The sequence below is a fragment of the Triturus cristatus genome, chromosome 7 (genome assembly GCF_964204655.1).
Source record: "Triturus cristatus chromosome 7, aTriCri1.1, whole genome shotgun sequence".
NCBI lineage: Eukaryota > Metazoa > Chordata > Amphibia > Caudata > Salamandridae > Triturus > Triturus cristatus.
Genome location: NC_140590.1, coordinates 1,017,844,399 through 1,017,870,423, shown reverse-complemented (window position 1 = coordinate 1,017,870,423; position 26,025 = coordinate 1,017,844,399). Strand labels below are relative to the sequence as shown.

The 26,025-nt window shown below is 45.8% G+C and overlaps 1 protein-coding gene across 2 annotated transcripts in view; it reads left to right on the top strand.

Annotated features, from left to right (window-relative positions):
- AFF4 (ALF transcription elongation factor 4) overlaps positions 1–26,025 on the top strand; it is an 862,537-nt gene that overhangs the window by 476,468 nt on the left and 360,044 nt on the right. For both annotated transcript variants that reach the window (XM_085618067.1, XM_085618066.1), the window contains exon 12: positions 8,461–8,623. In XM_085618067.1, the coding sequence (XP_085474193.1) occupies positions 8,461–8,623 (163 nt within the window). The remainder of the gene's footprint in view (positions 1–8,460; positions 8,624–26,025) is intronic.

The window sequence follows — 26,025 nt, the reverse complement described above, 5'->3', positions numbered from 1 at the left end:
CCGTTGGTCGCTGTCTTCTTGGATGCCACTAAGGCGTTTGACTCTATCGAGTGGGAATATCTTCATGCGGTCTTGTCCAACATGGGGTTCCCGGTAGGTTTCTCGGCTATGATACGGCTGCTATACACTGCACCAGTGGCTAGGGTGATGGTAAATGGCCACACCTCTGCTGCCGTGGCGATCTCCCGGGGTACCAGACAGGGGTGCCCGTTATCGCCTCTATTGTTCGCGTTGGCAGTGGAACCCTTGGCGGCTCGGGTGCGGCAATATCACCGGGACAAGGCGCTTATCTGCCCTCTACGCCCCATCCTTATTTCGCTTTACGCGGACGACATCACCCTTTATGTCAAGGATCCGGAGACGAATTTGAATCCATTATTGAGGGAGTTTGTGCGTTTCGGGGGGCTCTCGGGTATCCACATTAACTGGGCCAAATCCCAGATATTCCCCCTTACTGCGGCGGTGTCGTGTTTTCAGGCTGACTTTCTATTGGAGTGGTGCGCCACTACGGTGCGATATCTGGGGGTGCATGTTTCGGCGGACCGGGAGGAACTAATGAGAGACAACTATGGGCGAGCGCTCGATGCCGTGAAAGACTCTATCACACGATGGATAGCCCTGCCGCTGTCTCTTACAGACAGAGCGTCTCTGATAAAGATGGTTGTTCTCCCGAAAATGCTTTACTATTTCATGAATATTCCCTATCATCCAGGCAGAGTGTTCTTCGCCGCCCTGCGCACTGAGCTCTTGCGGCTGGTGTGGGGAGGGAAACAGGCCCGCATTCGGTGGGATGTGCTTGTTCGACCGAACGTGGCGGGGGGCTTGGATCTGCCAAATTTTGAACTGTATTATCAGTGCGCCCAGGCCCACTATGCGCACTACTGGATGAGCGGCCCGCGGTACACGGCGCATGTTGCCACGGAGCATTGGCTGGCTGATCCCGTGCTGTTGGGTGGGGCATTGTGGAGGCCCACCTCCCGCCGAGAACGCAGTCCCGACACTGTGGAGTGTACGAATCGCGCTTGGGAATGGATCATGCAGCGGACGGGGCTGCCTTTGTTGTATTCCCCGCTGCTCCCGCTTGTGTACCATCCTCGCATACCACTGTTGCAGGAAGGTATTTTCACTAAACTGAGGCAGCACAGGGGGCTCCGTACCTGGGGTGATTTATACAGGGACGGCAGGTTCATTACTTTACAGCAGCTATGTGCTGAACCTGCCCCCACAGTCATGGAAACCTTCCTGTACATTCGGCTCCGAGCCGGGGTTCAGGCTGTCACATCGGACTATCCGGCAGAACCGGAGACTTCGCCCCAGCTACATGCGTTGCTACGTGCTACTACTGCCTCTCATCTGGTATCGATACTTTACGGATCCATATACTCTGGGTCGGAATATGCGCAATGTGCCGCACGGGGCAAGTGGGAGGAAGAGATAGGACAGCCATTGACTGACCGTGACTGGCTATTTAGTTGCAGGCAGACAGAGCAGATTGCGGCTAATAGCAGGCTTCGGGTCACGCACTAGAAATTCGTTCAGCGATACTATTACACCCCCATGAAGTTGCATAGGTTTGGGCTGAGGGAGGATACCAGGTGTGCTTGGTGTGGGCCGAGGGGGCGGACATGCTCCACCTGGCGTGGGCCTGCCCCTCAGTGCATGCGTTCTGGCTGCTTGTGTTTGATGCGGTGGGGAAGATGATTGCGGCCCCCTTGCCGCCGACCCCACTAATGGGTGTTTTAGGTTGTACGGAGGGCATACCGGCTCCTCACAGGAAGTTCGGCTCATTTTGCCTCCTCCTGGCCAACCGTAAGGTAGCCTGCAGATGGGGGAGAGGACGGGCCCCCAAGTTCAAGAACTGGCTGGCGGACCTGATTAGATGGCAGGATCAATTGACTCTGTATGCGGACCTCCTGCCGACTGCTTCCAAGCCCAGGGACATATGGGACCCCTTGAGGGGGTCCCTGCTTCAGTACCCTCAGGCACATGTTGGTACGGACGCTATCACTTCCTAGGCTGGCCGCACACTGGGAAGGAATGGGGTGCGCTGGGTGAGTTCGGAGACTCTGGTGCCTGATCTCTCCTATAGGCGTGGGCTGTCTGGTCCCGAGGGCCTCTTATTGCCGTATTATGCAGGGGGCGGCGGGCGGGGATGTGGGGAGGCCGTGGGGCGTCCCCGTCGGTATGCTGCGTTTGGAGTAGTGATGCCTGGCCTGTCGGGGGGGGTCCTCTTTGAATGCGTGCTGGTGAGGGTTGTGCGGTGTGAAACATATGCTAGCCTCCCAACTTCTTATTGCTTCCCTACTATTTATTTTGTCCTTTAATACTGAGATGCCATAATTGTTTTTTGACTGCCTCTCGGGTTGCCTGGAGTTACCTGACATATATGTTTTTTTGTACGCGGTGATGAGTTGTAGGCAGCATGCTGTGTTAAATTTGCACAATGTGTAACTTCATGATGTTCCTATGCTGCTGCCGGCCCGACGGGGTTGTAGGCGGAAGACAGCTGTGTCAAACTGTGGTTTTTTTTTTTTTTTTTTGGGTTCAATAAAGGTCTTTAAAAAAAAAAAAAAAAATTATGTATCCACCAGAAATTCTGTTACCAAAGATAGTCAACCTTTTCTTTAACAAAAGTCTGGATTTAACAAGCGGTAAACATTTCTCTTGATCATGAAGCACAAAAACATTGTGCTGGTCAACATAACATTTAAAAAGGCATGGTGCTCATGCTGAGGTTTAAGGCCTGCGTGGTGTCATTCCAAGCTTTCGGGACCTACAAGTTTGTAGAAGTTTGGTATAATGGCAGGGCTCGATTGTCAGGTTGTGCTCTTGATGAAATGGGATTGAGCTGCAGAGTCTTGCAGGAAGACTGGATAGCACCACTTTTTTTTTTTTTTGGGCCAGTAAAGATTTGCATTTTTTTCAGATTCACCCATTTGCATAGCTTGCAAAGTTTCTTAGTTTTCCTTTGCATGGTTGAAGTTACTGCTCTTCTCTTGAATGGATCATTCCTGAGTCAAAAGCAACCCAAAAAGCATGATTCATACTTTGTGGGCAATAGCATTGCCTAAAAGAACACCAAATGTTTTCTACACCATGTATCTTTTGCAGAACCATTTTGTAGCATTTGACAAGGAACCGTGCAACATAAAATATTGCATGATTCTTATTCTGGTGTTCCTAAACAAAAAAAAACTGCGAAGTTTTGCATACTTTGTCAAATGTTGCCAAAATTCCAACTTTAAAGAAAGCAGAAAGAGGGCAAAGGCAGAGAAACCGCACCTGTCCAAAAGGTCAGGACAATGCTAATTGGTGCAGGAAAACCTGGGAGTGCACCCCTCTCCACTCCCTACTTGGAAAACCCAAGACTAAATTGACAAAAGGTATGGATTCCGCACACACAAAATTATCAGTCCATTCAAAATCAATTCAGCACAAATTAATGGTGATGTCCTGAAGAAATTTCCAAGTTGTATTCTTTTTTTCTTAGGAACTTTATTCTTTATTGAGAAAGACGAAATAGATCACGTTGATAAAATCCAAAATTCATAATCAATATCCCACGCGTTTTGTCCCCATAGGGACTTCTTCAAGGCTATAGAGAAACATATATACATAGGTACAAAAGCAGACACAAACACATAATTAAGTGCGCTAATTACAAAGGTACTACATGGTACACGAGTTAGCCAATTTGGAATGACTGTTAATCTCCTCCATGTGACGTTAATAAGTTCTTTTATCAGAGAAATCTTCTCATATAATCACAAAATGTATGGATATCTCATGGGGCCACTACCTACACTTAGGTAAGTATAACATCATGTTAACATGATCCCAAAATGTGAATGCTAAAAAGTTCACAACTATACATTTTTAGTGTTCGCAAGATGTCATCATAATTATACCTCTAAGTTTAGTTCAAGGTGTTCATTCTTTTAAGAAGCTTTATTTTAACAGTAACGCTCTTGAAAGCAAATCCATAAAAAATGACAATGTCACCTGAAACAATAAAAATATATATGTGCAGTGTTCCTTCAATTTAGTTTATTCAATCCACGTGCAAAATGGTATGGTTAAAACATGGGAATAATAACGTAAAGTGAACAGATGATGATTAATAATGTTGTGAAAAGCACTGACTGTGCACACATCAGTTAGCGCTTAACCACGCTAAGGAATACTAGCGCCACTTTAGACAATCAAGTGGCCATTCTAAGCTGATGTAGGTCTATGACCATCAAATGTAATGATTTAGACATGTGAACATCAGGCATTTATAAGGAGTCTACACAAACAACAAGACAAACTCGATTGCTTTGAATTTCTCTTATAGTATGTCATATCTTCAAAGAACAAAATTGAAACAGTTCTTAATAGATTAGGCCAGGGATTCCATCTTTTTTACAAATCAGTGGTACACAGAATAACCACAATGTATTATTTAAAAAAACTTGGCAAATCTCTTTAAAGCGAGGAGGACATACTATATTAAATAAAGTATTGTGCGAGAGAAGCTTAGGACAAGATCTGGGCATACACTATTCCCACAGCACAGTAATTCCTATAAAAAAATCTCATGGCAACCTGCTAAGTGAGGCTCATCTTCAAATAGGTGCACATTATTTTATTATGTTCTATTTTAAAACATAATGTAATTTTTTTGAATAATTAGACGTAACCACGTAAATGTCTGCAAAGCAAGTCGGGCATTTATGGACTGTTTGTACAAAAAAGCAAATTCTGCTCGACAATCTATAGAGTATTGAACACGCATTAATTCCCACATGGAATATCAGAGCTGCCAGGTAATCGTAGTTCAGTGTATGAAAAAGCGGAGCGCCATCTTAGACAAGTGCACGTTACGTAAATAGAAAGTATTGTGAAAGAAAAGCGTAAAAAATATGATTCTGGGCATACACTATAACCATGGCACATTAATTCCTAGAAAGAATCTCATGGCAAAGAGCTAAGTGAGGCTCCATATCTAAAAACGGGATGTCATTTTTAAAGGCTGCACATGATTTTATTATGTTCTATTCTAAAACATGATCTAATTTCTAGAATAACTAAAGGTAACCACGTAAATGTCTAAAAAGCAAGTCGGGCATTTGTGGACTATTTGTACAAAAAGCAAATTCTTCTCGATAATCCATAGCATATAAAACGTGTATTGATTACTACATGGAATCTCGGACTGCGAACTAATCGTAGTTCATTGTTTGAAAAGGCGAAGCGCCATCTTAGACGAGTGCACATTACGTTCGTCAGTATAAAAAAGTTAAAGAAAACGCGGCCCGGATCGTAATAGATCCACCTTCTAAACTACATGTTAATTTAAACAAACATTACAAGATAATAGGTGCTTGAAAGAGTTTATATAGTCCATAAAGTTTAAAATATAAAATACACAACGAACATCTGTTAAATAGACATCGGGAGCAGAGTACCTACCAAAGAAAAGGCATGGTAGCCAGATGAAATCGTCCTAGCGTCTGCTTAAAAAAATGCGTTGAAACAGATAACTATTCTAAGCCCGTATTTATACAACGAAGCCTAAATGTCAAACACATGTGTTGGTAAAAACAAAAGACGGTTTGGCACGAATAACCATGGTCGCCATGTTAACGCAGAACGTGTACTAGATTCTTCCAGCATTTCGAGTGCCATCTTAGAAAGGCAAGTGTATAAATTATAGTCGGTAATCGATTTACACATTTGTATTTATAGTTAACAAATATATAGTTAACAAATATACTGCTACAATAGGAATCTCGTTGCCCTGGAGTACATATTATGGATAAAGCAAATAAGCGCCGAAAATATAAAAAGCGATCACTGTAGTTGCTAAAAAACGTGAGCGTCATTTTATGTCTCGAGCCCTTCTAGAGACTGGGAAAGTAAGGGCGCCATTTTAACATGGCGTGAGACCTTCATTACTTCCCGAGTACATACAATACAATCAGCTCAAATAAATATCATTCAACATAAGTCCATATTGACAAATTGTCAAATAATTTTGAAAATACGATTTATTTTCTAAGGGCTTATTAAATCTTTCAAAAACTGCGAGCATCTTTTAGTGTGCATCTACTTCACTAAAATCGATAGTGAAAAGCCCAGACATGTTGTTTATCACAAGGTAAAAACATTGAACATCGGATCGAATGTTCACAAACCATGAGTATAAATATATATAATCAAACGGTAGTGAGAGATAGGAATTAGAAGCTCCTTAGTAAAGCGTGCAGATCCTCCAATTCATATCTGATCACGAGGGCTGTTTGTCATGTCTGTCATTTAGAATGTTAATGTTTGTTTAAATTAACCTGTAGTTTAGAAGGTGAATCTATTACGATCCAGGCCGCGTTTTCTTTAACTTTTTCATACTGACGAACGTAATGTGCACTCTTCTAAGATGGCGCTTCGCCTTTTCAAACAATGAACTACGATTAGCTCGTAGCTCCGAGATTCCATGTAGTAATTAATACATGTTATATACGCTATGGATTGTCGAGAAGAATTTGCTTTTTGTACAAACAGTCCACAAAAGCCCGACTTGCTTTTTAGACATTTACGTGGTTACCTTTAGTTATTCTAGAAATTACATCATGTTTTAGCATAGAACATAATAAAATAATGCGCAGCCTTTAAAAATGACGTACAGTTTTTAGATATGGAGCCTCACTTAGCTCTTAACTATGAGATTCTTTATAGGAATTAATGTGCCATGGGAATAGTGTATACCCAGAATCTACTTTTTTACGCTTTTCTTTCCCAATACTTTCTATTTCCGTAACGTGCACTCGTCTAAGATGGCGCTCCGCTTTTTCATACACTGAACTATGATTACCTGGCAGCTCTTAAGATTCCATGTGGGAATTAATGCGTGTTCAATACTCTATAGATTGTCGAGCAGAATTAGCTTTTTTGTACAAACAGTCCATAAATTCCCGACGTGGTTACCTCTAGTTACTCAAAAAATTACATTGTTTTAAAATGGAACATAATAAAATGATGTGCATCTATTTGATGTGCTGTGGGAATAGTGTATGCCCAGATCTTGTCCTAAGCTTCTCTCTCACAATACTTTATTTAATATAGTATGTCCTCCTCGCTTTAAAGAGATTTGCCAAGTTTTTTGAAATAATACATTGTGGTTATTCTGTATACCACTGATTTGTAAAAAAAAGATGGTATCCCTGGTCTAATCTATTAAGAACTGTTTCAATTTCGTTCTTTGAAGATATGACATTTTATAAGAGAAATTCATATGTCAATGCAATCAAGTTTGTCTTGTTGTTTGTGTAGGCTCCTTATAAATGCCTGATGTTCACATGTCTAAATCACTACATTTGATGGTCATAGACCTACAGATACATCAGCTTAGAATGGCCACGTGATTGTCTAAAGTGGCGCTAGTATTCCCTATTGTGGTTAGGCTCTAACTGATGTGTGCACAGTCAGTGCTTTTCACAACATTATTAATCATCTGTTCACTTTACGTTATTATTCCCACATTTTAACCATACCATTTTGCACGTGGATTGAATAAACTAAAATGAAGGAACAATGTACATATATATTTTTTATTGTTTCAGGTGACAACATTGTAATTTCTTATCGATTTTCTTTCAAGAGCGTAACTGCTAAAATAAAGCTTCTTAAAAGAATAGACACCTTGAACTAAATTTCGAGGTATGTTATTATGATAGCTTGTGAACATTAAAAATGTATAGTTGTGTCGTTTTTAGTATTCGAATATTGGGATCATGTTAACATGGTGTTCTGCTTACCTAAGTGTAGGTAGTGGCCCCTTGAGATAACCATACATTTTGTGATTTTATGAGAGGATTTCTCTGATAAAGGAACTTATTAACCTCACATGGAGGAGATTAACAGTCATTCCAAATTGACTAACTTGTGTACAACTTATTACATTCGTAATTAGCGCTCCTAATTATGTTTGTGTCAGTTTTTGTACCTATGAATATATATTTTAAATGTTTTTGTATATGTTTCTCTATAGCCTTGAAGTACCTATGGGGACGAAACGTGTCTGCTATTGATGATAAATTTTGGATTTTATCAATGTGATGTATTTCGTCTTTCTCAATAAAGAATAAAGTTCATATGAAAAAATAAATACAACGACTTGGAAATTTCTTCAGAACATCTCCATTAATCTCTGCTGAATTGATTTTGAATGGACTGATAATTTTGTGTGCGCGGAATCCATGCCTTTTTGTCAAAATTCCAACTTTCTACACCCTAGCTAAAGTTCCTGTTTCTCACATTAATAGACTAAGTTTTAATTAAGAAGTTTTTTAATTTGTCTTGCCCCTGGTATGTTGGTGGGTGCTTTTACTTCACATTTTTAGGTTACCATTTGTGTTTTGGCTATCTCAATATAATGTCAAGAGGATACGCTGACCTCTGTTTATCCTGTTTCTTTCTCAGTCACTCTGAGCCATCACAGCACAATAGTGAAGGAGCAGAGAACTCCAGAGATGAATCCAGCAGCCGCAGTGGTTCAGAAAGCAGTTCTGGATCAGATTCTGAGAGTGAAAGCAGTTCAAGCGACAGTGAGGCTAACGAACCATCGCGGAGTGCGTCTCCTGAAGTAAGACGGGGTCATTCTATTAAACACCTTACTCCTCACATTAATGCGACAGTATTTCAGTTGCAACTTCATGCATATGTTCTAAAGAATAGTAATTTAAACCAAAGGCACATTTCAAAATGCAGAAATTAAACTGTTTTATTAATTGTCAGTTATTTGGTGACTTCCTAAGTAGTTAACAGTTCTCCTTTATGGTGGGATCTTGTCTAATACTCTAACGTTAGAATACCTTTGCCTGTGCTCAGGGTCCTGTAAATATTCCATTAGCTAATATCCTGTAAAGGAAATGTTCTCATCAGAGGCACAGTTTTTTTTGTTTTTTTTTAAATGATTGTAGCGCCAATTAAAATTAAATCTTAACAATATAAAAGTTTTGGCCATAAAGCCAATTGTAATGGCTCTTGTTAAAAAAAAAAAAAAAGCATGGAATTACGCATACATGCATCGCTCTTTACAATACAAGTCTGTTCTCGCTCCTTAATGCTGGTTAGGCAAACAGAACACTAAAATCTTTCCCAGAAAGTTGCTTTCTCCTTGCATTTTTCAGGAGATCCTATTGTGATCTTGGTATACATGTGGGCAGACCACGGTGCCTGCAAATGTATTAACCATCCCAGCCCAGTTTTTCCACCCATTGGCAGTATGCATGGAAAGGCTTTGTATAATCATTCCCTCGATTGACATCAGCATGGTGGTATCGGAGCTTCTGTGCCTCATTGTTTTCTTTCCCCAAAACTAACCCAAACCCCATTGGTATCTCCAGTCACAGGTCAGTCCCTGGTAAATGGTACCACAGGTACCGAGGGCACTGTGACCAGAGAAGACTTCTAAGGGCTGCAGCACTTATTGTGCCACCCTTAGAGGCCCTGTACCTTTACACACACACAATGCCTTTGCAGGCTGCGTGTCTTGGTGCAAAATAAAGTGAAGAATCGACATGGCACACATCCCTGTGTGCCATTCCTACAACCCATTTCCCTGGCATAGATCAGTCACCCCACCTAGCTGGGTGAACTATACCAGTGGTGAGGGTACAGGTGCATGAGACCTGTACCCCTATGGTGTCTAAGGCCATTCTTAGACATTGTAAGTGCAGTGCTGCCATTAAGCGTATTTGATGCTGGGAGTTTGTCATTACAAACTCAACAGCGCCATAATGGCTACACTGAAAACTGAGAAGTTTGGTATCAAACTTCTCAGCACATTAAACCCACATAGATGCCAGTGTGTGATTTAATGAAAAATGCACACACAGGGTATCTTAAAGATGCCCCCTGAAAAAAGACCTACCACTAGTGTCCAGGCTGAGTTGCTGTTTTGAGCTGCCACCACCAGACATGTTTCTGGACCCCTGGGTCTAGAGCCTACTGCTCTCGGGGGCCTGAAACAATGCACATCCTGGGATGAGGTGCCAAGCCTCCTCCCCCAGGATGGGCAGGGTCCATGAAGGGGAAGCCTTTAAGGCTTATAGCCTTTGTGAGCTTCCCGAGGCCACTTGCTGCTTTCAGCAACTGATCCCTACTGGTTCTGACCCCCACTTTGGGCGGAAGAATCGGCGGGAAAAACAAGTGAGGAAGACGGGTGTACCCACCTGTGCCAGCTCCACCCCTCAGGTGGGGCAGGCGAGGTGAAGCACAACTCTGTCCCCGCCATCTTGCAGATGGCGGGACCCAGCCAACCAGGTAAAGGCTTATGCCCCCCTCCCACTGGAGGGTGGCATATTAGGGGGTGTACCCACCCAGGGAAGAGACCCGTTGGTCGCAACCTTTTTACCTACCTGCAAAGCCCCTCAATCTAGTATTTAGGGGCACCCCTGAACCTTGCTTCCTCAGACAAGGAACCAGAAGAAGAAAAGGACTGAACAGCCGTGCCGAAGCTAACAAGAGGACGACGCCCACTGACTTGGCCCCAGCTCTAACGGCCTGTCCCCACCTCGAATCTGCTCCAGTGAAATCCCGGTGTGTCCTGCAGCCAGCAACCTCGAGAAACCCGGAGGACCTGCATGCTTTCCATCCAAAAGATTGTCTCCCGTGAACACTGGATTTGTTCATCAACAGACTCCAGCTCCGCAAGAATCTGCGGGTCTGCATCCGGCGTCCACGGCCCGAGTTCGAGTGGCCCAACACCAAGCGTCATTCTCCCTGGCGATCCTGACCCGTGCTCTGGTGACCCCTGACCTGCCTCCAGCAGACACCTGCAGTCTCAAACCGGAAGGTCCCCCCCAACCGCGACTAGGAGCTGGTAAGAAGATCCTACCCTAAAAGGCACCCCTGCACCCGACACCCCACAGCCTTGGGTGGCCCAACAGACGGTGTCTAACGAATCCCTAACATCCCAACTTACCTCTCCAAGTGGTGGTTGCACCCAGAATACCCTTGTCCCCGAGCCTGCAGTGTTTGGTAACCAGAGACTCTCTATTGAAAGCTACAGGGTGCTAGATGCCAAAACAGCATGCTGCACCCGGTCGCCCCTGTGCCGCTGAGGGTGCACCTTTTGTGCTGGCTTGAACCCCCATTTGCCCTGAGCTTAAGTCTAGGAGCATTGCTCCCACAACCCAGTGGCCTGCTTGTCAGCAACCACCTATCCCCCATTGGATAACATTGGGCCTCAGCACTCAGCCAACCTAGTGCCGCTAAAGGTGTAACAAGAGGGCATCCTTGACCCTGGGGGACCCCTGATTCTAACCCAAGAATACCAACTCCCACAACAAAGCACTTAACTGTTAACCTATAACACTATTTTACTCCATAGGATAACATTGAATGTTTTTCTATGAATAGTTTTGTGGATTTGGAAAACCTAAGAAATCCTTTTAATATTGTACTAAATAACAAACACTTTTACTCGTTTACAGGAAATGTCCCAGTGCAGTATCCAGGTATACTGTACTGTGTAAGAAAAGTAATCTACTGATCATTTTACTAAAAAGCCTATACAGAGTATATGTACTGTATTTCCAAAGCATTGCATTTTCAGTGCTAACAGCAGACTCATCGCTCATTGGTTGGGGCGCTCAACTACAGAGTCACACAATCCAAGGATTATGGACTCTAAAGTACAGGAGCCTACATATCAGTCACCTAGAGCTACTAGCATTGTTTCTAGCTCTCAAAGCCTTTCAAACTCACTTTGTAGGCAAAAGTGTCTTAGTCTGCACAGACAATGTCAGTTATGTACTACATACAAAAACAGGGGGGAACACACACTCTCCGACTGTCACGCCTAGCACAAGCCATTTGTAAATGGCCCATATAGCACAAAATGTATCTCCTAATAGAACACCTTCCAGGAGTAAACCATCAAATTGCAGACCTTCTCAGCAGAGAGAGACAGCAAATCCATGAGTGGGAACTTCAGCCACAAAAAGTGCCATCTTTCTTGCGTGGTATGCCCCCACTTTTTGCTGAATTGCTGAATGTACTTTGACTAAGTGTACCCTGGACTCCTGCCCATCAGGTCCCCAGGGCCTATGTTCCTTCCCTAAAACCCAAATTGGCAAACCCTGGCCACATGTCAGCCCCTGGTAAATGGTACCCTAGGTACACAGGGCCTTGTGACCAGGGACGGCCTCTAAGGGCTGCAGCACTTATTGTGCCACCCTTAGAGGCCCTGTACCCTAACACAAACACACTGCCCTTGCAGGCTGAGTGTCTGGGTACAAGACAAAACAAAGAGTCGACATGGCACACATCCCTGTGCCATGCCCACAACCTACACTGCCCTGGCATACATCAGCCACCCCTCTAGCTGGGTGCCCTATGCCAGTTGTGAGGGCACAGTAGCATGAGCCCTGTGCACCTACAGTACCCAGGTCAATTCCTGGGCACTGTAAGTGCAGTGCTGCCATTTAATAGTATATGGTGCTGGGAGCTCGTCAAACACGAACTCCACAGCACCATAATGGCAACACTGAAGACTGAGGAGTTCGGTATCAAACTTCTCAGCACATTAAACCCACACTGATGCCAGTGTGGGATTTAATGTACCAAGCACCCCAGAGGGCATCTTAGAGATGCCCCCTGAACCCTAACCTACAATCCACGTCTGTTCTGAGACTGCCTAGGCTGCCACACAGCAGAAACGTTGCTGGACCCCTGGGTAGGAGAGCCCCAGCTCTCCTGGGTCTGCAACAATGCACATCCTTGGCGAGGTGCTAAATCTCCTCCCCCAGGATGGGCAGGGGGAAGCTTCAAAGGCATGCCGCCTCTGTGAGCTTCCCCAGGCCACTGCAACCCCCCACTCTGGTGGGAAGCTTGGCCGGAAACCCCAAATAAAAACAGGGGATGTGCCAGCCTGCCAACCCCACCCCTCAGGTGGGGGAGGCGAGGTGAAGCACATCTCCGGGCTCTCGCCATCTTGAAGATGGGGAGCCCTGCCCAATCGGGACTACGCTACTGCCCCCCTCCCACAGGAGAGAGGCTGGATAGGGGGTGTACCCACCCCAGGACAGGGACCCATTAGTCCCTGCCCTTTACCTACCTGTACCGCCCCTAAATCTAGTATTTAGGGGCACCCTGAACCTTCCTTCCCCAGATTCCAAAATCTGAAGAAGAGCTAGAAGAAAGAAGACCTGCCCTGCAGCTGCTAAGAAGAGGAAGACACCAACTGCTTTGGCCCCAGCCCTACCGGCATGTCGGCCCTCGAACCCGCTCCTGCTCCAACCCGGCATCTCTTGTGGCCAGCAACCTCACAAACCCCGGAGGACCTGGCTACCTTTCGACTCTAAACCCCTGGGACTCCCATGAGTAGAGGCTCTACTCAAAACCTACTTCTAATCCCTGGCAGCAGCCCGGAACCGCGAACCCAGCACACTCTGCACCAGCCAAGCCTGGCCTGTGCCAGAGTGAACAAAGACCACAATGACGACCCCACGGCGACTGTGACCCAGAGTCCGGCACCCAAGGACCTCCCTCGATACTCCTGAAGAAGCCTGCAGCCTCAGAACCAGGTGCCCCCCCCCCCCCCCAACCGCGATCAACAGAGGGTAAGATTTTCCGACACCAAAAGGCACCCCTGCACCCGACGCACCGCGGCCCCCTGTGCCCAATCCCGGGGCACCTACCTATCCTCCAACTACCCAACTTACCTCTCGAAGTGGTGGTGGCACCTGAAGAATCTTCGTTCCCTGAGCTTGCCGTCTTTTTCTAAACCGGAGATTTCCCATTGAAATCAATTGAGCGCCCGAAGGCTCAAAAGCACCCTGCACCCAGCTGCCCGAGTGGCCCTGGCAGTGCAACCTCTACACCTATCTACTTCCCCACTTGCCCTGAGTAAGTGACCAGGAGCCCAGCTTCCACAGCCACGTGGCCTGCTATTCAGCAGCCATCAACCAAGGCCCCCCTACCTCTCATAGGATAACATTAGGCCTAACTCTCTCTGCACCCGGCCGCCCTTGTGCCGCTGAGGATGAACCAACTGTACCTACCTGACCCTGGGAGACCCCTGAGTCTATGCCCAGAACCTTAACTCTGCCAGTCGAGTACTTACCTTTAAACCGATAACTCAATGTTCGAGGCATATGAGCTGCAGATTGTACACTTAGCATAGATCGCCATCTGGTGTTGGGCCCGGATGTTTGCAGTTTGTTTTTCTTCTTGGACAGTCTTTGGAAGTCACGAGTTTGGTGACTCCTCCTTCGGTCCGTACTGCGCATGGGCTTCGGCTCCATCCTCAGATTGTTTTTTTCCGCCATCGGGCTCGGATGTGATACTTCGTGCTCCGACTTCGAACTTCTACGGTTCCAGCCTCGACGGAAAATCCTCGATTGTTCGAGTTCCTTCATCATCTTCATCTCTCGAAGCGGCACTTTCTCCATCCCGTTCATCGACACCGGCCTTCGGGCCCTCCGCGACTCCGGTCCCGGCCGATGTAAAGGACTCCGTTCAAAAAGTGCCCAAAATGTGGGTCTAAATTTCCCCACACCGACCTCCATCAGGTGTGTAACCTTTGCCTCTCTCCGGAACACGAGGCTAGAGACTGCCCCGCCTGCAAGTCTTTTCGATCGAAGAAGACCATCCGAGATCGAAGAGCTCGACGCACCATGGCGCACTCATCCTCCGCAGCTCCACCGGACATCTTCGGAGACGACGCCGAAGCTTCGGGACAAACACACACCGAACAGGAGGAAGACGTCGTCAGCGCTTCCGAGGCCGACGACTCCGACGTGGAGGACATTACACCAGCGCAGCGGGCCGTGAGTAATATGCCCCCTCCTACCCCCACGCCGAAAACCAAAGAGACTCAGGTTACTCCCTCGCCTGCCGGCCTGGGCAAAACCAAAACCAAAACTTCGATCACCCCACCTTCGGGCCCGGTGTCGAAGCTCCCAAAGTCTCATGGCAGCTCGGGATCGAGCCAGCCGACACCCGGTGCCGAAAAACAGCATCCGGCACCGAAGACTGCAAAATCCAGCTCGACTCCGAAACCACCGGTGCCGAAGCCTGGACACTCGGTGCCGAACAAACACAAATCTGTCGGCACCGATGCTCCGGCGCCGAAACATCATTCGACGCCGAAACACCCGGAGACCTCAAAAAAGCATGGCGCACACAGACCATCGAAACCCCCGGTTCCGAAATCACCGGTGCCGACAGACGACTCGACACCATTGGCTCTGTTTACACCAGACCCTTTACAAAAGACTTTGTCCAAAGATCCTAAGACTGGGCTTTTGACTTTAACTACCAAGAAAAGACGCCTTGATGCTCCGGCTCCTCCTCCAACACCCAAAAGGAAGGACTCTGCTACTTCTCCCCTCAGAGTGCCCTCCCCACTACCGCCTCCCCTACCCCCTCCACCTCCACCTCACAGGTCTCCGCCACCTGTACCTCACTACGATCCGACCCCATCCCCAGATCCGGATGATGGGGATCCGGACAATTACCCGGCGGATGCCCCAATGGATCCCACTCCACCAGGGACCCCAGATCCATGGGAGGATTACAATAACCCTGATATACCCAATGTACCTCAGGACGACTTATACCCATCAAGACCGTCTCCTCCAGAGGACTCCTTAGGGTTTCACCATTTAGTGCAGAGAGCAGCACACTACCATGGGGTGGACATGCACAGTGAACCAGTAGAAGAAGACTTCCTACTGGATACATTTGATATACAAGACAAATCCACTTCCATTTTACCCATGCTTAAGGGTGTCACCAAGCACGCTACAGAGGTGTTCAAAGACCCTGTCAGAGCCAGAGTACTGAACCCTAGAATAGAGAAGAAGTATAAGGCGGCACCCACAGACCCTGCTTACATCAAGGGCCCTGCTCCCCTAGATTCCCTAGTTGTCTCCACAGCTAGAAAGCGGGCTAACTCCCAATCCTCAGGAGATGCCCCACCGCCAGACAAAGAATCTAAACTTCTGGACGCGTCTGGTAAACGCACCGCCTCCCAAGCTGCAAACATGTGGCGCATTGCAAACACACAAGCACTGCTTGCGCGATATGATAGAGCACACTATGACGAACTAGAGGCTCTTATGCAGCACCTTCCAGAAAAATACAAGCACAAGGCTCATGACCTGATACAGGAGGGTAAACTAATTACAAACACCTCCATTAAGTGTGCCCTCGATGCAGCCGACACTGCTTCTAGGGCCATAAATACCAGTGTCCTGCTTCGTCGCCACGCCTGGCTCAGGATCTCAGGTTTCAAGCCTGAAGTCCAGGCATCCATACTCAATCACCCCTTTGACCAGGAAACACTCTTTGGGCCAAAGGTAGACGAAGCGCTCGAAAAGATGAAGAAAGACACAGACACAGCAAAGTCTATGGGGGCACTCCAAACACAAGCCTCCAAACGTTCCTTTCGACGCTCGTCCTTTCGTGGCACAGGCAGAGGCTCCTCCACCGATAACGCCTCTACCTCCTACAAGTCCCCTCCTCAAAATACCTTTTCAAAGGGCAATCAGAGAGGTGGTTACAGGGGTAACAACAATAAGGGCAGGGGCAAAACCAACAACACCCGTTCTGCCACCCCCCCCGCACAATGACTCCCCTCCGCTCCCCCCAGACCATTCCACTCCGGTCGGGGGCAGACTACAAAACTTTATCCACGTATGGGAGTCCATAACATCGGACAAATGGGTAACCCAAATCATTCGATCAGGGTACTGTCTCGAACTAACATCTACCCCACCCAATATCCCACCAAAGCACCGTCCAATGTCTCAAGAACATTCCACACTGCTCAAACAAGAGGTACTCTCACTCCTCCAAAAACACGCTATAGAGCAGGTCCCCGTCAATCAACAAAATCTAGGGGTCTACTCCCTATATTTCTTAATACCAAAGAAAGACTGGACCCTCAGACCCATTCTCGACCTCCGGCCTCTAAATGCCTACATACACTCAGACCATTTTCACATGGTCACCCTACAGCAAGTCCTCCCACTCCTCTGCCAGGGAGACTTTCTCACAACCTTGGATCTGAAAGACGCATACTTTCACATTCCAATACACCCCTCTCACAGGAAATACCTCAGGTTCGTGGTGGACGGACAACATTACCAATTCACGGTTCTCTCCTTCGGGGTCACCACCGCACCGCGGGTGTTTACCAAATGCCTAGCAGTAGTAGCAGCACACCTCAGACGTCAACACATTCACGTCTTCCCTTACCTGGACGACTGGCTGATAAAAGCCGCGTCCTACGACCAATGTGTGCAGCATACAAACAGCACCATCCAACTGCTCCACCAGCTAGGCTTCACGGTGAACTACCAAAAGTCCCACCTCATACCATCTCACACAAAGCAATATCTCGGGGCCACTATAGACACCTCCAAGGGTATTGCCTATCCAAACTCAGCCAGAATCACAAGCATTCAAGCCTTACGCAAAACATTCCTTCCTCAACACTCTCTTCCAGCAAGAGTGTTTATGAAGCTCATAGGAATGATGGCGTCTTGCATCTTCATAGTGCCCCATGCAAGACTCCACATGCGTCCACTTCAAGAGTGCCTAGCACAACAGTGGAACCAGGCCCAGGGTCAGCTGACGGATCTGGTGTTGGTGGACGGCCGCACACATCACTCTCTGCAGTGGTGGAACACCACAAACCTTTCCAAAGGGCGGCCGTTCCTGGACCCGGTTCCTCAGGTGATTCTAACAGCGGACGCATCGCTCTCCGGCTGGGGAGCGCACCTCCTACACCTCACCATGCAAGGTCTATGGACGCCACAGCAAAAATCGCTCCACATCAACCACCTGGAGCTCTTGGCGATCTTTCTAGCCCTAAAATCTTTCCAAAAACAGATTTCGGGCAAAGCAGTCCTCATTCGCACAGACAATATGACTGCGATGTATTATATACAAAAACAGGGGGGGAGACACTCTCCCCAGCTCTCCCGCTTAGCCCAGAGCATATGGAGATGGGCAATTCCCCAAAACATCTTTCTCCTGGCACAGCACGTTCCAGGCGTACAAAACACCATGGCAGATCTGCTCAGCAGACAAACACAACAACTACACGAATGGGAACTGCATCCACAAGTTCTTCACCCATTCTTCCAACAGTGGGGGCATCCTCAGATAGACCTCTTCGCCACCCACGAAAACAAAAAATGCCCAAGCTTCGCCGCCAGATACCCACACCCATTGTCCAAGGGCAATGCGATATGGATGAACTGGTCAGGCAGATTTGCATACGCCTTTCCACCTCTCCCACTAATTCCATTAGTGGTCAGGAAGCTACAACAGCACTCCCTCACACTCATTCTGTTAGCTCCGACGTGGGCCAGGCAGCCGTGGTACACCACGCTACTACAACTGTCAGTGGTACCACATCAAAAATTGCATCTATCCCCATGCCTCCTAACCCAGAACCATGGAGAAATCAGGCACCCGGACCCAGCTCAGCTCAACCTGGCGATCTGGCTCCTAAAATCCTAGAATTCGGATACCTTAACCTTCCCCCTGATTGCATGAACATCATCATGGAAGCCAGACGTCCTACCACTAGAGCATGCTATGCCGCAAAGTGGAAAAGATTCGTAATTTACTGCCGTAACAATACAATCAACCCTCTAGATGCATCCATACAGCACATAATATGCTATCTGCTCCATCTTCACAGGTGTAACCTGGCATATTCATCCATACGCCTACACCTAGCAGCGATCGCTGCCTATCTACAAAACAGGCAGCATTTATCACTCTTCAGAGTGCCCGCTATTAAAGCCTTCATGGAAGGCCTTAAACGAGTAATTCCTCCCAGGACACCACCTTCCCCTGTATGGAATCTAAATTTGGTTCTTACACGTCTAATGGGTCCGCCCTTCGAACCAATGCACAAATGTGAGCTACAGTTTCTCACCTGGAAAACAGCTTTCCTTGTAGCTATCACTTCCCTTAGAAGGGTTGGTGAAATACAGGCGTTCACCATACAGGAACCCTACATACAAATGCATCACAGCAAGGTCATACTTCGCACAAATCCGAAGTTTCTGCCCAAAGTCATTTCCCCCTTCCACCTCAATCAATCAGTGGAATTACCTGTCTTCTTTTCGCAACCCCAATCTGTTGCAGAAAGGGCCTTACACACGCTTGATGTAAAAAGGGCGTTACTATACTACATACAAAGAACGCAACCCTTCAGGAAGACTAAACAATTGTTCGTTTCCTTCTCTCCACCACATAAAGGCAACCCCATTTCAAAATCAGGGATAGCTAGGTGGATTGTAAAATGCATACAAATTTGCTATCAAAAGGCAAAGAGAACATTATCTGTTCCCCCTAAAGCCCACTCTACAAGAAAGTTAGGGGCTTCTATGGCTTTTCTAGGGAATATACCCTTAGATGACATCTGCAAGGCAGCCACATGGTCTACACCGCACACCTTCACAAAACACTACTGTGTAGATGTGCATTCCAAGCAGCAAGCTAGGGTGGGCCAGGCTGTACTAAAGACACTTTTTCAAACAGCTGCAACGGATACCGGTGGTCGCCGCTAGGGTTGGGTACTGCTATATAATCTATGCTAAGTGTACAATCTGCAGCTCATATGCCTCGAACGGAATATGCTACTTACCAGTATGCATCTGTTCTTGGCATGTAGAGCTGCAGAGTTGTACACGCCCACCCGCCTCCCCGGCTACCTGTATCCGTTCCAGTACATCTTATTTAGATACAACACACATGGGTTTCTCACTGTTATTACTACGCTCCATCATTTCCCTGTTGGCGAAAAACAATCTGAGGATGGAGCCGAAGCCCATGCGCAGTACGGACCGAAGGAGGAGTCACCAAACTCGTGACTTCCAAAGACTGTCCAAGAAGAAAAACAAACTGCAAACATCCGGGCCCAACACCAGATGGCGATCTATGCTAAGTGTACAACTCTGCAGCTCTACATGCCAAGAACAGATGCATACTGGTAAGTAGCATATTCCTTTCTCCATAGGGTAACATTGACTGGCTTTTCTTGAAATTTCTTTCAAGTGTGGACTTTTCAAAACTTAAAATATTCACCAAAAATCAGCCGAGTAACGAAAACACTCACCTGCTCTTAGGTGAGCTCCCAGTGCTGGATCTTGGTGCCCAGCACTGACTCTGGAAAAAAAAACTCACAAGTGTACTTACCAGTAACCCAATTTTCTCCCATAGGAAATCATTGACTGTTTTTCTGTGAAATTTCTTCTGTCAATTTCTGCAATCTTTAATTATTCTTCAAAAATCACATAATATCTGAAAACGTAATTACTTACCTGTTTTGGATAAAGGTCCCAGTACTGAGTCTAGGCACCCAGTACTGGATTACAAAAGTAACAAGAACATACTATACTTGGAACTTGAATTTTCTGCCATAGGGAATCATTGACTGTTTTCTATGAAATATTATCAAAGTGTCAACTTTTAAAATAGCAAAATATTGTCTAAAAGTCATCACAGTAATTAAGTCGACTTTTATCTCTTAATTCCAAGTACTGACCCAGGACTGAATCTAGGGTCCAGTCCTGGAATTCCAAAAGTAATCCTAAAAGTAATCTGTGGCAAATAACATGAAACTTCCATTGAACTCAATGCATTATTGTGTTTAAAATAGTGCTGCCTATTGCAACCACTTGTAACTGTTTACAAAAGTCAATTGCATATTGCAAAAGTATTTATATAAAGCATCTCATTCTGAGAAAGTATATTTTAATGCCTATTGTTGGTTCTAAAATAAAACAAGCATATATTTTTTTATATATAAACCATTGGCCTAGAGTTCAGTTATTGAGTGTGCGAGACCATCTGCTGGCTGAGTGTGTGCAACAAATGCTTTACACTGTCCTCTGATACTGCCTTACTGCTCAACCAAGCTACCACTTTAGAGAGTAAGGTTATTTCTAAATTTAGCCTCTGCCAAACCTCTGGGGACTGTGGACTCTGTACACCCTGTACCTATTTGGGAACAGCATATACAGAGCCACTTTCTCACACCTATGGATGAACTGGTCAGGGATATTTGCCTGTGCTTTTCCGCCTCTCCCACTCATTCCGTTGGTAGTTTGGAAGCTCAGGCAAACATCCCTCACACTGATTCTCATAGCTCCCACATGGGCACATCAACCCTGCGTCACCACTCTGCTGGAGCTGTCAGTAGTTACACACCAAAAGCTTCAACTCCACTCCAGTCTCCTCACTCAGAGCCATGGAGAAATCAGGCATTCAAATCCCAAGGATCTTAACCTTGCGATTTGGCTCCTGAAGTCAGTTTGGTTATTTTGAATTACCACCAGACTGTATGAATATCCTAAAGGAGGCTAGGAGACCTACTAGGGCATGTTATGCAGCAAACGGGAAACTTTTTTTTATGTATTGTAACGATAATAATCCCCTTGATGCTGCAGTACAAAACCTCATCTGTTATCTCTTACACGTACAGCAATCTGGATTAGGTTATACATCCTTTTGATTGCATTTAGCAGCAGTAGCTGCATACTTACAAAACAGACAACACTTATCTCTTTTGAGAGTACCAGTGATTAAAGCCTTTATGGAAGGACTAAAGAGTAATACCACCAAGAGATCCACCTGCAACAGTATGGAACTTAAACATAGTACTTACAAGTCTAATAGGACGACCTTTTGAACCAATGCACAAGTGCCTAAACAATTTCTCTTTTGGAAGGTTGCTTTTCTTATTGCAATTACTTCCTTAAGGAGAGTTGGTGAATTCCAGGCACTAAGTATACAAGAGCCTTTCTTTCAACTTCACAAAGACAAGGTGATTTTTTGAACCAATCCCACATTTTTTCTAAAAGTGGTTTCTGCTTTTCACATCAGTCAATCGCTTGAGTTACCTGTGTTCTTTCCTCAACCTGGTCCTGTAGCAGAACTAGCTCTACTCACAATTGATGTTAGAAGAGCTCTACTATATTATGTAGAAAGAGCAAAAGATTTTCGTAAGACAAAGCAGCTCTTTGATGCCATTTCGCCACCACACAAAGGCAGTCCCATTTCTAAATTGGGCATTGCAAGATGGATTGTTAGATGTATCCAAACATGTTATACAAAAGCAAAAAGAAAATTGCCAATACCCCGTAGAGCTCATTCCACCTGCAAAATAGGGGCCACTATGGCCTCCTTAGGGAATATTCCCTTAGCTGACCTCTGTAAGGCAGCAACATGGTCTACACCGCCCACATTCACCAAACACTATTGTGTAGCTTTGTTAGCGAGGCAACAAGCTAATGTAGGCCAGGCAGTACTGAAAACACTTTTTCAAACAACTGCAAAAGCTACAGGTTAGTCACTGCTTTGGGAGAATACTGCTGGGTAGTCTATGCAAAGCATGTGCTGTACAGCTCACGTGCCTCGAACGGATAATGTTACCCAGTAAGCATCTTTTCTTGGCATGTAGACCTGTCGATTTACATGTGTGTAGCCACCTCCCTGGGTACCTATACCTGTTGTAGTTCTTCCTTATCCTACATACATACGAATGAACATCTCTATTCTCCCTTTACTAACTCTATTGTCACCCTCTGCCGGAAAACAATCTAACAATGTAGTCTATGCCCATGTGCACCGAAAGGAGAAGTCACTTACCTCGAGACTAGAAAGAGTTCTTCGAAGAAAAACAGCTTGCAGACATCCGGACCCTACACTAGATGACAGGATTATGCAAAGCATGTGAATCTACAGCTCTACATGCCAAGAACAGATGCTTACTGAGTAAGTAACATTTTCCATACCCATACTTAGACGACTGGCTTATAAGGGCAAACTTGTACAGTGTTTGCGAAACGCACATACACCAAGTAATGGCTACATTGGCCAAGCTCGGTTTTTCTATACATTGGGAAAAATCCCTCTACAGATCTACAACTAGAAAAACTGTTCTTAAGAGCAAGGATAAATACAGTGCTGGGGAAAGTGTTCCCAAACGAAAAACGTGCAATAGCCATACTGAAGGAGACACAGCTTTACCGGAAGGGGCAAGCTCTGACAGTGAGGACAGTAGGGAAACTACTGGGAATGATGGTTTCATGGATTCACTTAGTCCCAAATATTCGGCTACACATTAGATCATTCCAAGAATGGCTGCGCAAACAATGGTCACAAGCAACAGGCAGTTGGGGCGATCTAGTGGTTGTTACACAGAAAATACAGCAAGAAATAGCATTGTGGAACAAAGAGCATAACACAAGGGTTGCCTCTCACCCAACCACCTCCAACAGTGACCATAACGACAGATGCCTCACAGATGGAATGGGGTGCTCACTTGAACAGCCTCAAATTGAGGACTGTGGACACAGCAAGAAGCTCTACAGCACATAAACATTCTGGAACTGAACACTGTGTTCCTAGCCTTAAACGCCTTTCAAAAGCAGCTACAGAGAAAAACAACTCTTGATACAAACGGAGAACACGACCACCATGTTTTACATCAAGAAACCGGGTGGGACACATTTGCTGGCACTGTCAATTCTAGCTCAGCAAATCTGGAGGTGGGCGATCCCACGTAACAAACTTAATAGCAATCCATCTACCAAGGAAATGCAATGTGGAAGCGGACCGGCTGAGCAGACAAGCCTCATCGTCCCAAGAGTGGGAGCTAAATCAGTACAAACAAACTATTCAGAAGATGGGGAACTCCAGAGGTGGACTGCTTTGCAACACCCCACAATGCCAAAGCTTTGCATCTAGACAACCGTGCAAACAGTCCCTAGGGAATGCGCTATGGATAAGCTGGTACATTTGCTTACGCTTCCCCCCCCTCGATACCACTACTGCACAAAGTAATCAAGAAATGCAAAATCATCAGCCACATGACAATGATTCTCATTGCCCCACAATGGGCGAGACAGACCGGATTCTCAGAGATAATGGAGATAGCACAGGGGTCAATTCACAAATTGCCAAACAGATAAGGCTTGCTAACCATGCAAGAGGAAAGAGTGCTCCACCCAGAACCGGAAACCCTGAGCTTTGCTGCATTTCTCCTGAGGATATTTAATTTGCGCACCTAAAACTGACAGAAAGCACAGTGGCAGTCATAAGAGAAGCGAGAAAGCTGACCACGAGGAAGTGTTAAATGGCATAATGGAAAAGATACTCTCTATGGTGCCTAAAAGAAGGTCTTTCCCAAAAGATCACAAAAGAAAAAAACGTTCTAAAGTACTTACCACATCTTCTACATAGTAAATTAACCTACACATCACTGAAAGTTCACTTAGCAGCAATTGTGCATATTCATGAGTACACACAAAGATCTTCTTCACTTCTCACATGGTCAAAAGGTTCCTAGAAGGGGCAAAAAGAGTTGCCCCACCAAAGACTGTGCCAGCACCCACATGGAACCTAAATATAGTACTCGCTCTGCTGATGAAAGCACCATTTGAGCCACTACAAAGGGCCCCAGATGCTCACACTGAAGACTGCCTTTTTAACCCCTCGCGTGCCTGCGCCGGCCAACGGCCCCACAATTTCCCGCACTGCGGCGGAATTTAGCCGCGGTTAATGGGTTAATAGCAATAACCTCACTAGGTTGAGTTAGTGAGTTGCAGGCACTAACATTTCAAGAACCCTACTTCCAAATACATAATCGTCATGGGAACAGATCCACACTTCATGCCAAAGGTGGTATCACGATTCCACATAAACCAATACATACAAATACCAAGTTTCTTCCAGAATCCGAAGACACAAGCAGAAAGGGCATTGCACACACTTGAAGCTAGAAGAGTAGTTATGTATTGCATTGAAATGAGAAAAGATTACACAAAGACAAAGCAACTCTTTGTATCTTTTGCGAACAGTTTTCTGGGAAGGTCAGTAACCAAGAGCACAATTGCAAGATGGATTGCACAAGCAATACAATTGTGGCACAAACAAGCAGGACAAACATTACAAAGAGCTCCACGGGTTCACTCAACAAGAAAGAAACAAGCAACAATCGCCTTTCTAGCCAATACTCCAATTCATGATATTTGCATGGCAGCAACATGGTCTTCAATGCACACGTTCATGAAACTCTACTGTGTGGACTTCCAAATGAATAAAGAAGCACAAGTAGGAGATAGTCTTGCAACATCTTTTCACAAACCAACGCTCCTGTTACACCCAGCCACCATAGCACTAACAAACCGCTACAAAATCTATGCACAGCATGTGAATCCAAAAAAGATTCATGCTGCTAAACGTATCGTTGCTTACCTGTCTGTGTAGTTTTGCAGCTTGAAGAGTTTTCTGGATTCACTTGCGAACTCGCCCTCCTCCACCAAGAGAGATGAGACAAAGGGGAAGGAGGAAAAGAAGAAAAGAAAAAAATCCGAAGATGGCGACCAAAGGTGGGAGTTTCCGGAGGAAGCACATGGATGTCGCACGAGGACACCAAATGGTCGACGGCCACTAAGAAAGAAAAAAAAAGAGGACAAATACAACAATTCCGGACCCAACCACTAGATGGTGGAATAATGCACAGCGTGTGAATCCAGAAAATTCTTCAAGCTGCAAAACTACACCGACAGGTAAACTATACGCTCAACACTAAGGCATTTCAACAGTACATTCACAGCTGATAGACTCCCACAAATGATCTCTTTGCCGCAGTAGAGAACAGTGTCTAAACTTCCCCTCCAGTTACCTACCCCCACAGTCCTTGGACAGTGCTGTATGACTGAACACGTCAGGATAGCCGCCTATTTATTTTTTCCCCACTGATCTCATATGTAGTGAGGAAAATGAAACTGGTGCCTGTGAGTCTCAATCTCATCACACCAACTTGAGTTAGACCACCCTGATATATATTATCACATAACGTTGTGGTACACCTTCATGAAAAACAACCTCTACCGGCACACCTACTCAAACAGTATCTGTGTCTTGTGCATCTCCCTGATCTGGAGGCCTTGAAATTTGGTACCTCACTTTGGGTACCTCCAACTGCCACAGGTGTGCATGCTC